We start from the raw sequence: 18,262 nt of genomic DNA, 5'->3' as shown, positions 1-18,262 counted from the left end.
GCAACTGCTCTCAGCCTCTTCACAATTGCACACAGAAAGAAAGAACAATGGATTCATTGTCCATCAGTGGCATCATTATCCTCCGTTCCCCTGTACCCTCAATTAAAAGGCCAGCAGCTACAGAGTGCTGAACAATGGCAGCACAGCGATGTCATCCTTGTTCGGATGACCTCCTGGAAAACGGCTGATGGGGAAACGGCAGTGGGGGAGACGAATGCAAGAAAAGTTTCTCAAACATGCTGGTCTTCAATGGACGAGTTGGCACCCACTACTGCCTGACCAAAGGTGGCTATGATAGCAGTCAAAAATTAAGACCTGGGTCCCCTAATGTATATTTACATTACAGGAGAATTCTCAGTCTGTAAAAGTCAAGACTGCAAAAAATATGTTCCTCCCGAGTTTTCTTTCGTAGCTTGCCACCATCTCAAGGTTGCTGTTTCCCACCTGACACATCACTTTACGAACCTATCAAAGGTTTGTACATAAAAGTTCAGGCCCTGCTCCTCTCTTTCCACTGCACCAGGCAGGTTCCTTGGCACTTCTCTTGCCACTTCTCCAGTCACCTTCTGTGCCCAATCTCTTATTCTGTGGTCCCAAAGTCTTTTGAAGACAGGGAGAACTTGGATGGGGACCCAACAATAACATTCAAGAGCATGCTAATACACTATCTTAAACACAGCCTCCAGACCTCAGGAACATAATAAGGAGACTGTGCATGACACTCCCATTTACCTCCTGTATAACCTCAAAGAGGCCACAGGAGTGCTTTAAAGCAAAAAGAGAGGATGGTGATTCATATGGTCACCTGGTGGCAATTCTTACTCACCACAGGGGATCAGACTAGTTAAATGCAAGCCTTCTGTACTAGCACTACAAACAGGAGATCATTTCAAGAGGGAGTTGTTAAGTTGTGTTTCTTACACAGTCAACCTTGGAGAGGAGCTTAGTCTTTACTACTTGTCCCCTTTCCACAAAATACTTGGCATTCATTCAGCTCCCCCACAGCAAAATCAAGGTTCCAAAATTTGCCTACTGTGCCAGTCTACACACCCCAATTCTATTAAATCCTAAAATGCCATTCAGGTTAATAACATGTGGAGAATTCTGTCCTGAGCTAACTAGCTCCAGAACTTGTTAGCAGAGGATTAGTGCAGTAGTACACCCTATTCATTTAGAAGATCATGTGAACCCAGTTAACTCTTCATCGAGTCTAATTGTATCCACATCATTAGCGTGGAAGTAAACTTTCATCCAAATCAGCCTTAGAAACGCTTGAGCAAACTTCAGAGTGATTATAACAGTTACTATGGAGACACTATGGGAACACACAGCAAATTAAAGGAAGTGCTAATCTCAGCAAAATTCAAAAGAATGTCCCAGTTAGTGCTCTGCTCCTTAAAGGCTCACTACTCAAAACCCAAGATTTCGTTTTGTACTTGCTAGCGCACAGCTCCAGCGCTTTCTTGTCTACGGGATGTTCCGAGTCATTCAAATGTCATTCAAGTGTCACACAGCCACAATCTCAAGGTCACATGGAAGGGAGCCACAGCCAACTCTGACTGCCGCAATCAACCAAGTTCATTCTTGAAATATATACTACAGCAATAAATGATAAGCCTACGGTATCAGCTTCAGGTAGCCACTGTGCCCTTCCATGGAGCAAAGTTCTCCCTTCCCAAGTCTGCTTCTGTGCAAGTATTACAACATGGGCAGCATCAACCCCTCTTAACTGCTAGGGTGCGAGTGTTCAGAGATGAAAGGCTCAATTCTAAGGGCACTTTCCACTAAATATATTTTGCCCTTTCACAGAGAAATATTGTATAGATTTTCTTCGTACAGTGGTACCTCGGGTTAAGTTCTTAACCTGAAACTGTTCTTAACCTGAAGCACCACTTTAGCTAATGGGGCCTCCTGCTGCCGCCGCGCCACTGGAGCACCATTTCTGTTCTCATCCTGAAGCAAAGTTCTTAACCCGAGGTACTATTTCTGGGTTAGCAGAGTCTGTAACCTGAAGCGTATGTAACCTTGAAGTGTATGTAACCCGAGGTACCACTGTACTGGAAAATTACTTTCAAAAAGAGACACCGTGAGATAGAATCATGACCTTTCCTCCAAAGCACTCTTCCAAATAATGCAACCTATTTCCTTCCTGTGAAGGACAATTAAAAAGTGTGGGTTGGGTGTCCTATCTGAGGGTGTTACGAGTCAAAAGACCTTTCTACTAATCTGTTTATCTGCTGAACTATGTACCTCGTCGAATGAGATGGATGACCAACTGCAGAGGTAGGTTGCGTTATTAGAAAAATACGCATGAACTTTGTGATGTGACTCATTGGCATTAAGCTATCTGAGGTTCAGTGTTTAAACAAAGATGTGTGGTCCCTTTGGATTGTTATGGTTTGGGGTAGCACAACATTCACAGAATATGCTTGCTGCAAACTTTGCACTTATAATGACGCCTACAACTTCAGCTCCAAGCCCAATAAAGTTCATGTAGCTGCATTTACTCACATTCTCTTGTGGTATTATGTTTTCCTCTCCTCCTGTTCTCACCCACCTGCCCCAATCAGGAATGGTGTGCTGTACTGCAGTTCTCTCAGTCCATGACTATTAACTTCGCTGAGGCTGATGGGAGATGCAGTTCACAATCACTGGAAGCCAAGACTCTAAATGCCCCATTTTGTTTCTTGCTTCTGGTGTAAAGCACCATTTAAGGCAATGTACAACTGGAAAATTCTTTTACTGTTTATAATACGAATTTTTAAAAATCTATACCTACATCAGGATGGAAAACATGCGCCACTCAGGATACTGTTAAGACTACAACTTCTGTCCTCTCTAACCACTGGCCATGCTGGCTGGGGCTGACTGTAGTCCAAAAACATCTGCAGGGAAACAAGTTCCCCACTTCCTAACCTATACATCAAAAGACCAAAGCTTATTAAATATAATTTTTATTTTGCAAAGACACAGCATCCTATTTCCTCTTCTTCCCTTTGTTTGGACCTGTGTTTTCATCTGTGGCACCGCCCTTGCGACGAGCCAGCCACTCATGTTCCAACTGTTTCAGCATATCTTGGGTGAGGAGTCCCTGCTGTATTAGTCTGGCAGCCAGAGCGCCCTGAGCTCGGCCCTGTGATTCAGCAGGCCTATAGTTCATCGCTTTGGATCCCCTTGCTCGTCGGTGCCCTTGGGTCTTCACGTCACTTGGGGAAAGCTCTCCGTTAGCCTCTAGGAGGTCCTCCGCATTCAACATCCCATTGCCAATGCTAGCCCTCTGGAGAGGAAAGTCGTCTGGTAAAGAGACAGACCCAGAAGCGGCCTGCGATACTCGGATCAACCTCGTAATGTTAAGCACCCCGACTTGTATAATGTCGTCCAGCTCCTTCTGTATGTCCCTGACGAGAGCAGCATCCGGGAACATGTCCATAAACCGGTAGCTACAAGGAAACATGCATGTATGATAAGTTCAGACCAAGAATTCTTGAAAGGTTATCAGCCCCCAGCCCCTTCAACAGGCACTTTGGGACCTCATCAATAAAATGCTGAATCCAGCTACTTGTGTGAGCAGAACTTCTGCACATGCAACAGAACTTCCTCTCTTTTTTCTCCCATCACCTGCATGCTCTCTGGATCTGCTCTGGAGCTCCCCCCTACCCCATTTTGGGGATCTGTAGTCCTGGGCATTAACTGATCAGCATATTATCTGTTATGCACTTCAAGTTTCTGGGGTTAAGATACAAATGAAACTATGTAGCAATTTAGAGCAAACCACTGATCAAGTTGTTATACCTCAAAAAAACATGTAATCTGGGGTGTGGGTGTGTTTAAGTGTAATACGCAATACCATTAAGCCAAAAGGCTTACAATAAAAAGCTAATATCACACACAGTTTATGTATAGCCTAGTAGACAAGATAGAATATTTTAAATGAAAGGAGGGCAGTGTCTGGCTCTCCAAGTGTCGCTGAACTACAAATCCCATCAGCCTTAGCCAGTTTACCCCAAGGGTGATGGGAGTTGCAGTTCAGAAGCATTTGGAGAGCAACCCGTTAGCCACTCTGGTTTGAAACCATCTATAAAATAGCTGTGTTTTATTCCACAGTTCTCCAAGAAGTTCGTGGCAGCAGCACGCAGTGGGTTACCCATTTTATACCTGCATCAGTCATGTGCGACAGCTTAGGCTGAGCATGGATTTAAATCCAAGTATCCCTAATCTATGTCCAGAGCTCTACATCCCACCCCCACCCCTCACCTGTCCCTCATCTGTTCTCCACCTCCAAAAAAGATCTTGTTTCTCTTCTACATTAACTGAATAGGTCGAAAGAACCGGTTGTTCAGCCTCTGTCTTAGCAGAGCTGACAGTAAACAACTCCTCTCCGGTCCCAACTTAATAACACTTCAAATATGCAGTTTCTGATATGGTACAGTTCTCTCCCAGGACTGCTCCTTCCCCAGACCCATGCAGGAAATCGCTTGTTTCAAAGTGCCTCTATTTCAAAATCTCCCTGAACATGGAAAGCAAACCCATCTTGGAAGAGGCTGCATTAGACGCCATCTCCCTGTTGGGTGTTTTCCACATGCTGAGAAATTTTAACAAGGAGGAGTTTTAAAACCAATAGTTCCCCCCCAACATTCTGCATTGGTGTCATCTCACATGAGGACTGAACCATGCTTTTACCCAAAGCGGAGGACTCCTTATGCCCCAAAGCTGCCCACATTAAGGAAGAGGAGGAAGAAGGAACCAAGCCTCCAAGTACCTCAGCCACAGATACAGATCGAGGACATCATGAACAGCTTCAAGGTGTACAAGGTCCTTTATATTCTGGGGCGGGACTAGAGGCCAATTAATATGCCTGCACAGCCAGTCAAATGTCAGAGGTTCATTTCTGCTAAACTGCCGTGCAAACTAGAAAAGGAAAAAGAAGAAGCATTAAGCAATGAATATTTCCCCAAGAACAATACCAATAATAATCCTCAAACTGGATCTAAATGTGGCAAAAAGGTGTATAAATCAAGGCTGGATGATGCGGAGCTATACCAAAATTTCATAGCTGGTGGTGGAGCCTGCTCGCCGTTAAATTTCGGCATAACCCCTATCTACCGCGCTCCGTCCTACTTTGCATCGCTTATGGCCGCGTCTCACCGATATGCCTTCATTAGAGCTAGGTTCAATGTCTTTCCAACAAACGTGCTGAGACATAGATTCACTAAGGGCCAAGTCTCTTCAATGTGTGCTTGTGATATGAAAACATCGGAATCTCTACATCATGTTATGTTTATCTGCCCTTTGTACAGTTCAGTCCATGCTAGTATACTAAACTCCATAATCCAGTCTACGGCTGACAAACCAGTAGACCTACAGCTTTCCTGGGTTCTTCAAGATGTGGATCCCTATATCACCCTACAGGTTGCTAAATTCCTAACAGCCGTCCTCTCGTACAAGAGACGGAATGGAATGTTAGCTGATTACTGATAGCTATAAGAATTTTCTATAATGACATCAGATATCGATTTTAGTGTAGTGCCAAAAAATTTTTAAATCCTAATTTTAATCCTAATTTTAAACTTTTCTTATGAATGGCTAGTATCTGTCCTTATGAGTTGTGAACTGTGTTATACTATTTGTGGTTTGTACGAGTTCGCTGTTTTATTTGATTTGTTTTGTTGTATTGTATTGTGGTTTATGATGGGCGTAAAGCCGAATAAACAAACATTACAATACCACCATAAATTTCTCACACTGCCAAATGCCCTTTGCAGCAGCCTACTTTTTTCCTGCCAAACCTAGCCATGACAATAGTTTATGATATAAACTTTCTAAAATGCTTTGGATGCAAACCCCCCCCCCCCCGAATTTCTCATGTGTCTCAGAGCAGGCACTGGAAAAGGAGAGGCTGAAGGTTGTAATGCTTCTGTAATCATGAATAAGATACAGTTTTGCCGGCCTGTGAAATGTTCAGTAACTCCTCATGCTTTATGGAACATGAGTAAAGGCTGGGGCAGTTCAGGTACACCAGCAGAAGCAAGCGGGTGCACCCACCACTGAGCCCAAGCCAACCCAAATTTACCAGCATCTTGCTCCAACCCCTCACTGTCCCAGGATGTAACTGTGGCACCACTGCTGGGAGACCAGACAAATATCCATATAGCATTCTGATCACCACCATCTCAACTTGTCATTTGGGTCACCTAATTTTGATCATGCCTACAAATGGATGAAGAGACTGACACCAACTTAGTACAACACGGACTACTCTCACAAAAATGCACGCTGATGCACACACACAGGAGAGGCAAGTCGCTTACCTTCAACAGCGAAGTGCAGACGTAAGGCTGCTTCTTGTTGATGGGTGCTGTGCAGAACACGTATCTGGCTCTCAAGTTCAGTGGAATGTGCTGAATCATGTCAGCTAGAAATTTGAAGTCATCAACATTGCACACAAAGTAGAGGCCATCAACTTGAGAGAGGCTCACAAAAATATCCTGTTTTAAAGAAAGATAAACATGCTCTTAGTTAGATGAAGCCCTGACTATCCCCATAGAAATCTATCAATATTCACACAAGGAAACTAGCAATTTCCTGCAGCATCCCTGCAGCCAATGAGGCAAGTCCTTCTTAAGACTTGAAAAGGAAAAGGGAACCCTATCAACTGCAGAAGCAAACACTGCAAAGATAGCCTGGCTATGCAGATTAGACGCTGGTAAACAGCTCCTCAAAATCCTAACTAGCATTCTCTAGCTAAGATAATGAAGCTTAAACTGTTGTACACAGAAATGTAAAACTTAACAGGTTTTCTGATTCTTACAAGTAGATTTGATAGAGTGGCATCTGGAAGATGATATGCAAACATCTCAATCTGGTCAGCAGTAGGATGCAAGCCAGCAGTCTGGGTGAAAAAAAGAGGGGGGAGAAAAGGGTCTCATTATTACAAGAATTAAACTTTCCTAAATTTATTTTATCTGACTATCAGAACAAGCATCTAAACAACAAGGTGGCCCAGTCAGCATATGCCCTATGCAACATTTACTGCACTAATATTAATGTAACAGCTACTTAGCTAAAAAGTTCCAGAGAACCAGCTTATACATTATCATCTTCATTTGATTAAGCAGCAGTAAGTCCCATGAGCAGGGATTTCCTCATTTCCAAAGTGTTCTGCTAGTAAATGTTGCTAATGATCACCACCAAAAGTGATGGAAATTCATTTTCTTTTTCTGTATGGTGTGTTAATGTGAACGGTAACAATAAAATTTAAGGCCCCCAATTCACTCCCCACTTAAAAGCTGTATGCAACACATGATGGAAAGATCCCTCTCAGAGGTTCTGGAGAATAGCTGCAAGTCAGATTAATACTATACTGAGCTAGAAAAACGAAATTTTGACCCGGGAGAAGCTTTCTATGACTGATCAACTCGTTTTAAGATGCTCCAATGCTGCTCTACTATCAGACAACTGAAAAATGCACCAACAATATGATGTTGTTGTTGATAACAATATCCTACCACTATGGGATCCACTGATTTATTCAATATTTCCTTTAACAAAGGAAGGTCATCTCGATGCATGGTGGTGACTTCCCCTTCTCCAAACACAGTGCTAAATCTTCCCGCTCTGCCTGAGATTTGTAGAGCTTGAGATGTTGTAATTGTATCCATTTCCTTCTCACCCTTCTCATTGATAGTTGGCTTAATGAGGGAGTTAAAAATGATTCTTTTTATGCTCCTAGAACAAAAGCATAGATAGTGGATTAACACTGACGTCAGAACAAAGAGCTATGATTTGTAATTCTCAAAACATGAACCTTATCAATACAATGCAGAATTTCACCACAAACCCAAAGGTTTGTCAGGAAAAGGTGTCAGATGACTCCGAACACAGATATCTCCACAGTCTCAGGTTTGCCACATAGTAGTGGGTGACTGCTAGATGTGCAATGTCCATTCTGGAACAAACATTCTACCCCTATACATCTAAGCTCACTAGGCCCAGTGCAATGCAACTCCCAGTGAATGCACCAACCCTATCCAACTTTTGATGGTGTTCCATCTTCCACACTGCTGGAAAGGTACAAGAGATATGATGAGGCTCAGTGCCACACAGACAGGCTCTTATGAACAGCTTAGTTATCTAGATCATCATCTAATGTCTCTGCACTGGAAGCAGCACTCTATTGAGAAATGGGACAAAAATGGTTAGAAATCCTGCTCCAGTCAGGTTAAATTAAGAAACCAGTACTTGCCTATTCACAAGGGCCACAGGGAATATGTAGCACTGAGATATTGTTTTGGAAAAAGCCAAGAACTACCACCAACACATTTAACTCATTCTGATAGAATCTGCAACCCACCCAGGATACTTACAAATTGAGTCCCATTCCAATTGCATCTGTAGCAACCATGATTTTACACGGATCATCGGGATCGTTGAATTTCCTTGCCTGTGTAAGTTTTGTCCCTGAAACAATGACAAGTGTAGACTATGTTGCAATTTACATTTATGGTTTTCAGTTTGGTTTGAAATGAACCAAATATTGTAAATACTTTAAAATTACCATTCCACAATGGTGTTTTGCAGGTGACAGTGAAAAATGTTAATATTCTGAACTACTTAGCGGCTGTTCAGATATGTCAGTGGCCCACTGAAATTACCTTGGAAGCAGGCATGAGCTCACATGAAAGCACTATTTGCATGAGCTGGTATCTCCATGTGGAGCAATGTATATGTGGCCATGTATGCTTCTGGTGACATCAGAACCTTAAATTGCCAGTTTTGCCCAAGCTTCTGGTGCCATGCACATTCCATCCCACCCTGGCAACTCTGCCTACTTCCAAGATGACTGTGTAGGCCCCTCTGACATGACTGAACCAGCTCCTAAGACAGTATCATCACTGCTTTCCCCTCTTCCTGTGTGTCAGGCAACTTGCAAGTTTTCATTCATGCTGCCCATACCCAACGTGAAATGTCTGCACACTGCTAGGAATCTGTCAGGATAAAGGGCTGTTTAGAAATTCTTGAAATAAAGAAATAATAAGTGGCCATGGAGAAGAAGGGAGACTTCAGGAAATGCAAACCGTACATGAAAATGCAGTCAGCACAGAACTAAAAACTAGACTGAGCTGTGTATTATTAAAGCTGTATGGGCAGATCTATCCCCTGTATAGTGTATGGTAATCAAGGCCATCCCTGCTAAGAATATGTGAACCAGACAAGTACTAGATGAACAAGTTAACATTTTCCAAGACAAGGTGCCAAAGAAAGAAATGCACATTTAAAAACCCAGCATACTATAAATTATGGACAGCTGCTTGTTCACTATGCATTTGGACCCTTCTTAAAATATCATAACCAAATTTTGCATGATGGTTCCCAAGATGAAGGAACAGGTTTTTCCTTTGTTTGGATACAACTGGGTGCCATTTTGAATCAAGGTAAGAGGACTGAACCTGCACTGATTTTCACTACTGATTCCAAAACTGCACTGTTTCTTGGGGTTTCTCAGAATTCTTGGGTATGATGTTGCAAGTACTTCAATATTCAAATATTGAACAGAAATTTCCTAATTATTCACATAGCATTCACCGCTCCCAACTCCCCCAACACATATCAAAGAGTAATTACCAGGTGGCAGACTTCCATATATGACAGCACATTCTAGGCCCCGGGTTTCAATTTGCCGGCTCACTGAATAAATATCATTCTTACTGAAACAGACAATACAGTCTCCAGGGCGAAGGTTATCTAGAGATTCAAGGGCCTGATCCAGGACTTTTAGAGGGGTGAGTCTTTTGTAGTTTCTCACCTGGAGAGAAAAAGCATCATTTACCCTTGCAACCATCACAGAATTGCAGTCAATAAGAGACATGGGTAGCAATCAGGTAAACTACACTGGCACACACAAGGGGTTGGTTGCAGTGGAAGTATAATATATAACCACCAGCTGGCATAGAAGCAGTTCATCAGTAGGTGGTGTCTGATGGAGGTGGGTTTTTGGCAAACTGATGGAATGAGCCCTGCTTCTCATTTCTCCCACTGAGACACTTAAGGGAAAAGAGGCCTGGTGAATAATCTTGCTAATGCCAGAAACATATTAACAGCTTCACAACTGATGCACTGATTTTAATGCACAGGCTCTAGTGAGTATTTTTAAGAAAGGGAGCTTTAAAAATTGGAGTATGTAGCTATAGAGATAGATATGGACAATGCCTACCTCAACCTCCTCCCCTGTAGTATACATGAGCTCTGTCACCAAGTTAATAGCAGCAGCCTCACCACAAACATGGATTTCTTCTGCACAGAGTCCTAAATAAAAAATGTACACAAGAAAGGAGGACTGCAAAAGCAGTTTACATAGATCACACATACTGAAAACAGACATATGGTTTGCATTGCTACTATAAGGCTATCACAATCAAATGTTTTGCTTGCAGATGTTTGTAGCTAGCAAAGCCCAGTAAGACTTGCCCAGTTCATGAATCTGAATAACTACCTCATTCAATTGTTATGCAGGTTCTGTGGAGCCACTTGTTCAAAACTATATCATCAAGGAGAATAACTTACCCCACCCTAATATCCATATCAAGTTACACACTTTGCTGGGAAGGCAGTGGAATTTACTTCTGAGTAAACCATGCCAAAATTTGGACAGTATTTCATTGTCCGACAACTACCCAAGATGGAAGCAAGTGCTAGGATCAAAACAATTGCAACTGGTTCTGCACACCCTGTTTTTCAACCCCTCAAGTCACACAGTGAACTGATTTTGAAACAGAGGGGACTTGGCTTTGTATGATGGTCTGCTAAGGGTGTGCCTTCAGTGGTTCTTTGGATCCCGGCCATCACTATCCCACCACGAAGGATGGAAATAAAGCTATTCGAAATGCACATTACAAATTTAGTAGACTGGCTATTTTTATTTTAAATCTAAATAAAATTGGATACAGTTCAATGTGTCAGTACACCATACTCATACATAGGACAGGTTCAACTAACATTCCTGAGCAGACTTCCTCACCAAGTACTCTGGAGATATTATTGTACTTCCTCACCAAGTACAACTTCCACTAGCTCCAGCCAACATGGCAAATGGTCAGAGAAACAGTTCAGGACTGGAGGGCACCAGCTTGGGGAAGGAAGGCTGTTCTGGAGCCCTGCACTACACTGTCCATATGAAAGAGAAGTCGCATATCAGTAGCTAAAGGTAATTTGTTTTACTAACATGAAACCTGCAGAAAACATACCCAAGAGCGCTCGCGTCCAGGCCCAACCTCTGGAAGGATCTTTAATCATCTGGATTTCATCAATCACAGCTACTTCATCTTAAAAATACAAAAAATGGTGGTATGTGGTAAAAGGGACCAGAAAAACAATCTTCAAAAGGTAAAAGACAGAAGGAAAACAATAATTTCAATTATAAATTCTTTAAACAGTTTTTACAAAGTTTTAAGAACGGTTTCTACATTGTCATTTATCTGGCCTGTTAATCTGTTATAACAGAGAAAAAATTCTACATTGAAATATATCAGAACACTACAGAGGCAAATTTTTAAAATAGAACATGATATGCTTCAATACCCTTGAAGAACACACAAAAAAGAAAGAAATTTACATACAGGGTGTAGTGACGCTGCACATCTCAATAGTGCAAGCAACATGGGCAGCCTGCCTGCCTTCAGGATCAACACAAACACGTTCTTCTCCGGTTACCAAGTCACATGGCACGTTCTATAAGGTTTAAAGAGAGAGAAGATACAGGTGGTTTTTCTAGGAAGAGAAATCCAACCTAAGCTCCCAAAGGATACTACTGTACACTGAAATATGAAAACAGACAACATACAGCCCAATAAAGCATCTTGTGCAGAAATCAAAATCTTAGAAAACAAATCTTGAGCACCCCCATTTTTGTTTTAAACAAGAGCTACTAAAAAATGGATGCAAATAGAGGAAGAGGGTAGATGTAAAGAGCATCCCTCCAAAGCAAGGAAAGAGGAACCAAGCAGAAGTTCTTGAAGGAGGCCTCTAGCAGCCAAAGTTAACCACCCCTCCCACACTGTCACTCTCCAGCCAGTGCCCCGCCATCTTAACATTCCCAGGTTTGCTTCAGAGAAAGGCAAACTCTCCACAGGCAGCTTGGAATAGACATACTTTTCAGGAGAGTATATTCTAAGAGGTAGTCCCTGTGGCTTAACAGACACATTTAATTTGTTTAAGTTCTAGAAGCTCAGAACTGCCTACAGCAATTGGCAGCAAGTCACGAGGGTGGCAGACGGCAGCCTTTCCCAGCCCTCCCTTGAGATGCCAGGGGTCAAACCTGGGGTATTCTGAAAGCAAGCCTTGTGCTTGACCAAAGAATTATAGCCCTTTCAGTCTCAGAAAATACGACAATACCAAAAAAAAAAAAAAGGTTCCTATCTAGCCATCATGGATAAATACATAAATATGATGGCAAATAAATCTATATGGGTGGAGAAGGCTGCAATGGTCGTGAACCTGTAATGTTAACTGGTGCGGCAGTGTAACTGAATGCTGCTGCCTTCAATGCATTTGGTTTAGGGTGTGCTGAGCTTTACAATACAGGCTTTGAACAGCTCATAACTGTTTTGGCTTCCTTTAACTGAGATTGTTGCAGAAAGCACATACTCAAATATGACAGAGGTACTCATTCAGCAGCCGCAAGATCTGGATTCTGCTGTCTCGGCTACAGATATTCTGTTTACTCATTTGACAGCTACAGAACTCCAGAAGTTACTAATGTCTTAAGCAAAAAAAGGTAGTCAATGCAGCATAACAAAAACGATCACTAGATAGCTACTTATATACGATCACTAGATAGCTACAGTTATATTAGTAAAACTGTATTTGCACTTATTCTTTCTTTTACCTCTTCCTTTCTTCTCTCCCCTTCCACTATTGTGCACACCCACTGTCAAAATATAATTATGCGCTTACTGGTGTACTTGTTTTGTTTTTTTGCTAATGTGACTGTGAAAAATATTGTGTACACTGACAATACTTTATCATGAATCATCATCACAGACTGTAACGGTCACAGAAGCATGGAAACACATTTAACATACTGACAGCATCGTTACTCTTCTGGAAGATCTCATGTGCCAGAAGCTTCAAAGGGCCACAGTATATTCCTGATTTTGCTGCTAAATATCTCTGGATTGCATGGTAGGTTTTTCCACTGTTTGTAGGACCAGCATGAAATACAATTTTTCTTTGGATAGCTCTGGCGTCCTGATACCTATAACGATACATAGAGAAATGCATAGTTGAGCCTGGCAGTCTGTTTGTTTAAACACCACCTCACTTCGTAGTATATACATAAGCTGAAAACTAAATACACCTTTAGATATGTTGATTTCAAACCATGTAATCTCACACCTCAATTTCTGTGATTTTTGATAACATTTTTTCAATTAAAAAAAAACACTCAAAAGTAACACAAGACACTGATGGCAACTTCAGTGAGAATAACTGACATGATAGGAACATAAAATGCACATTGTCCCAGCACTGACATTGTTATTATCATAAGGAAGACATATAAGTGATTTTATAAAGCTAACCAGTTGGGTGGCAATCTCAAATCACTGATTTTACGCAGATCATCCATACACTCCAGCATAGGAAAAATCTGCTTAGCATGTCTCATGAAAAATGGAAACAGATCATCAACGTGCCCTAGAAGGAAGGAGAAAGGTATATTAAAATCAACAAGGAGTAAACCATCACCCAGTGATGTATTCAGAATAATTATAATATTGCTAAGTCTGGTGATATAAATAATGTCAGTGGACAATTCTTAAAACCCTATTAGCTGTGAATAACCTTCTTAATTACAAGAAAACCCAAGTACTCAGAATTAAACTTAAGACATTTGGCATCATTTCACAATATTATTTTTTTAATCGTCTTTTGGGGACTAAATAATTTCTAATATACTTTGAGAATTTACACATACTTTTCTGTATTACAGGCCCATTTGCAGCAGCTCTTCTCTAGTACTGCACTAAACAAACAACTTCAATCATGGTCTCAAGAATCAAAAGCTCATATGCCTTGTTTTAAATTAAGAAGCCCCATCAAGAGGTTTCCATGAGATTTGGGTTGGAGTCCTGCTCTCCCCATGCAGAGGGATTCCATGTCCCATGTGGACATGGAAGAGAGCCAGGAGGGAAGAAGGAAGGAGCAGCCTGGAGCAGCCTTCTCTGCCTCCCTTCTCAGTGCTCTCTGGGTGCCCAGTTTCCTAGTCTCTGTTCCTTTGCAAGAAGCAGGGAGACTCCAAGGTGTTCCCATTAGCATGTTGTACTCTGCTCCTTGTACAGGACCTGCAAATCTAAATGTCCTAAAGGGCCCCTGGGTTGCTTTGCCATGGCCTGTGAAACAGCTGAATGCAGGCTAATCAGGAGCATCCACACCTTGCCCTCTGTGTAAAGGGGAGGATTATACTCTTGGCATTTCCATTTGCTGTATTTTAGGTTAGGGTCAATTCTAATGAACTCAGTGTAGTGAACTGGTACCAGAAATAAGAGCAAATACAAAGTATAATTTTCACTCTTTGTTGTCCCTACTATAATCTTCTAACATTCTCATTACAATATTAACTTATGAAGGTTGTTGATGTGCACAGCAGACACAAGTACACACTTGTGCCCATTCATTTAAGTAGAGATATAAGCTCTAAAACAGAAACAAGCTGAATAAATGGATACAAACCAGATGTTAAAATGTCAACAGTCAGAAGCCAGCAAGGAGAGTCTAAGATGGGTTCAAAATGAGGCTTCAGCATGAAGTTGCTCAGTTGGAATTTATTTGAAGATTTAATGCATACTCTTTATTTTGCTTTGTTGATTCATCATTACCTGGGAACTGGGCACACCCACTCTTGGATCTTTCACTTGTTTGTATCTGTGTTCTACACAGTAATGCAGTCACACTTCTGTCTTGGTGATGTACCAGTATCTGATGTTTAAACAACAGCACTTAACACCTCTGTCACATATTCAACAAAGGGTTGCCTAAGGCCATTTACTGGTTCACAGCACTCACTCCCATCTCTCACTCCTAGCCATTATGATACACTGGCAAATATTATAATCTAACCCATTAAGTTCCTTATTTATAAGGGTAAAGCAAATTTTATTTACCCATAAGTTTATCACCCATAACATTTAAGCGTCTTTTTTAAGAAGAATGATTGGGGAGGGGAGGGGGAAATAATGTTCAATATACTTACCAGCACCACAACATATATCATTTAGGAGAATGTGCACATCAGGACCCAAGAAACTTGATTCCATTATGTATTTCCTAAAGCTTATGAATGCTTGATGAAACAGACGAGCTATAAAGAGGAGGGGAAAATACACACAAGCAAGTTCAGTATTGCACACAAAACTCCACTTCCTACAAACTGGACCAGAGATCTAATGACAAAACAAGATTTTTAGCTTGAAAACTACAGAGTGCTTTGTTTTCAGTAGGATTATACCCATGCATGTGGTCACTGAAACACTCAAGACATTTCAAATCATGTTAAGATACCTGACAATCCCCATGTAACCCTGCAATGCTTCCCACACTATTCTAGAATGTCTCCAACTTTCAGAAGCTGTTCAATGGGACAAGGGAAAGGGGTGATCAGCTAAAATCTGCCTATTCTACTTCCATGAACTCTTGGATGAACTGAAGTTTTTAACTGTAACTGTTTCTAAAATGTTTTAATTGTAAGTGTATTTATAAACCTGTTTTGGGGTGCTTTACAAAAAGTGAATGTGTTTGCTGCCCGGGCTCTTTTGGGAGGATATAAATTCAAAAAAAATCATAATAACAACACACTATTTTATTAAGCACTGACTTAAGCAGTAAGTTTTAGAAGTAGAATTAGAAAAACTTAAGAGTCAAAAAAAGATTAAGTCCAGATAGGAGCTTCTCGTAAAGCATGTAGAAACATCCAATATTCTATTATCCCTAGAACCACATATTGCATACCATCTAGTCCATTTTCTGCCCCCAGTCTCTGTACTTCTTTTCTCTTGTAAAATTTATTTAATACTTTCAGGACTTCGCCTAGAAGACAAAATACAGATACTGTCAAGCTAACTGGAATGGCAAATTACTTGTGCAAAAAAATACTTTATACACTTCAAGCATTTAATCAAGAAAGGGTTATACACCAAAATAAAAAGTAGTCACCAAAAACATATTGTGAAATCCACCTTCTATAAATCTGCTATAGAGACTAACAATCTTAACAACAGTTACCTTTATGGTAACTTTACAATTGCCATCTGATCAGGGATGGTCAATTTCTGTTCTCCAAACAGTGATGGGCGAGTGAGGGGAGGGCCTGATACCTCATGGATGGTCAGGTTGTACAATAAATTCTGCATGATCTAAAGTGCATCACAGATTATAAGAGGTTGTTCACAGACATAGGGGTGGAATAAACGTGTGTCTTGAACGATCCCCTCAAGAGATCTGTGGCCCATTCATTTCCCAGAAACTAGCGGAGGCCATAATATGACAAAATGCACATGGTTCTCCAATATTGCTTCTTTTCTACACAGTACATTCACAATATATGCCCATTTAACTTGTGCACACTCAGCTTTACATGCTTGGCAAAAAATTTTTTTTAATGACGGGTGTCGGGGGGGACCTTTGGCAATCCCCCAACAACACCACAAGTGCACCCCAATCTGTTTGGACTACTGTACAGTGGTAAAAGGTAAAGGTAAAGGTACCCCTGCCCGTACGGGCCAGTCTTGACAGACTCTGGGGTTGTGCGCCCATCTCACTTAAGAGGCCAGGGGCCAGCGCTGTCCGGAGACACTTCCGGGTCATGTGGCCAGCGTGACATCGCTGCTCTGGCCAGAGCCAGAGCCAGAGCCGCACACGGAAACGCCGTTTACCTTCCCGCTGGTAAGCGGTCCCTATTTATCTACTTGCACCCGGAGGTGCTTTCGAACTGCTAGGTTGGCAGGCGCTGGGACCGAGCAGCGGGAGCGCACCCCGCCGCAGGGATTCGAACCGCCGACCTTTCGATCGGCAAGCCCTAGGCGCTGAGGCTTTAACCCACAGCGCCACCTGCGTCCCTGACACTGTACAGTGGTACCTCGGGTTAAGTACTTCATTTGTTCCGGAGGTCCGTTCGTAACCTGAAACTGTTCTTAACCTGAAGCACCACTTTAGCTAATGGGGCCTCCTGCTGCCACCGCGCCACCGGAGCACGATTTCTGTTCTTATCCTGAAGCAAAGTTCTTAACGTGAGGTACTATTTCTGGGTTAGCAGAGTCTGTAACCTGAAGCGTATGCAACCTGAAGCATATGTAACCCAAGGTACCATTGTATATGCAATTTTGGCTTTAGGCACTATCCTCGGAACGTAACTCTCACGGGCTTACTATGCAAGTTGAAGCTTCCCTTTCACGCGCTACCTCAATGTATATTTTGAAGGGCTACTAAAACTGCCCTTGTGGGACAGGTGGGACTCGCAAGTTGCCCGCTGCCCACACCTGTTTGGATGACAGAGAAATCCAAGAAACGGGCAAGGAAAGGGCACTCCCGTTGCCCCCTAGCCGAACGCGCACGGTTGGCCCGCCTGTCCTTCCGTCCCACCCCCCACCCCCGGCGGCGCCGCCGCTTACTCTTGTTGAGCGGGCGCGTGAGCTCGGCTCCAACGTCCCCCTCGGGGCCAGGCGACGAAGGGGACACGGGCAGAGGCACGAACAAGGAAGTGTCCGGGGCTTTGGCGCCCGCGCCGTTGCCGCCCCCGTCGGAGAAGAAACCCGCTGCTGGGGCTGCCCGGCTGGGCCCACCGCGCCGGCTCCGGAGAGCAAACAGGCCGCCATAGCGGAGCGGGGCAGCCGGCAACCGAGAGAGCAGCCTCGCGCACCGGCTCACGGACATCGGAGCAAGAGGGGACCTTGAGCTCGCCGGCGCGCGCCTGTTTCGTCATCGCGACAGCGGCCCAGGTCTTCAGGGAAGTCCGGCGTAGTGCCTGAAAAGCAGTGCGGAGGAAAGCTGCCTAAAGACGGCATTGGTTGGCTAGGTGAATTTAGGAGGAGTTTTATTAGAAGGCGAAAGGACTCGGAGTGCCGTCCGCACCGCCATATTCCTCGCAAAGCCATGGGCCCCTAAGGGAAGCCTCGCAGGCAGTACGAAGGGCAGCCAAGCGAGCACCCGGGCGGCCACGTGCGTTTAGGCGGAGGTGTGTCTGTGAGGCGCATTGGCTTGGGTTGCTAGGATTGTG

At 42.9% G+C, this 18,262-nt stretch overlaps 1 protein-coding gene across 1 annotated transcript; it reads right to left on the bottom strand.

Annotated features, from left to right (window-relative positions):
* Window positions 1-2,938: 2,938 nt before the first annotated feature.
* SUPV3L1 (Suv3 like RNA helicase) lies at window positions 2,939-17,945 on the bottom strand. The gene is made up of 15 exons (XM_079976275.1): window positions 17,658-17,945; window positions 16,000-16,077; window positions 15,245-15,352; window positions 13,575-13,689; window positions 13,081-13,249; window positions 11,613-11,724; window positions 11,241-11,318; window positions 10,211-10,302; window positions 9,622-9,802; window positions 8,364-8,457; window positions 7,506-7,725; window positions 6,809-6,889; window positions 6,309-6,485; window positions 4,760-4,908; window positions 2,939-3,440 (listed from the first exon to the last, which is right to left on the bottom strand). Exons 1-15 carry the CDS (start codon window positions 17,917-17,919, stop codon window positions 2,978-2,980), a joined length of 2,379 nt encoding a protein of 792 aa, XP_079832401.1. The 5' UTR covers window positions 17,920-17,945; the 3' UTR covers window positions 2,939-2,977.
* Between the last annotated feature and the right edge of the window lie 317 nt (window positions 17,946-18,262).

The sequence above is a fragment of the Podarcis cretensis genome, assembly GCF_951804945.1.
Source record: "Podarcis cretensis genome assembly, chromosome: 5".
In the NCBI taxonomy this organism is placed as follows: domain Eukaryota; kingdom Metazoa; phylum Chordata; class Lepidosauria; order Squamata; family Lacertidae; genus Podarcis; species Podarcis cretensis.
Note: the sequence above shows the minus strand (reverse complement) of the source record. Positions and strands in the feature narration are given on the sequence as shown.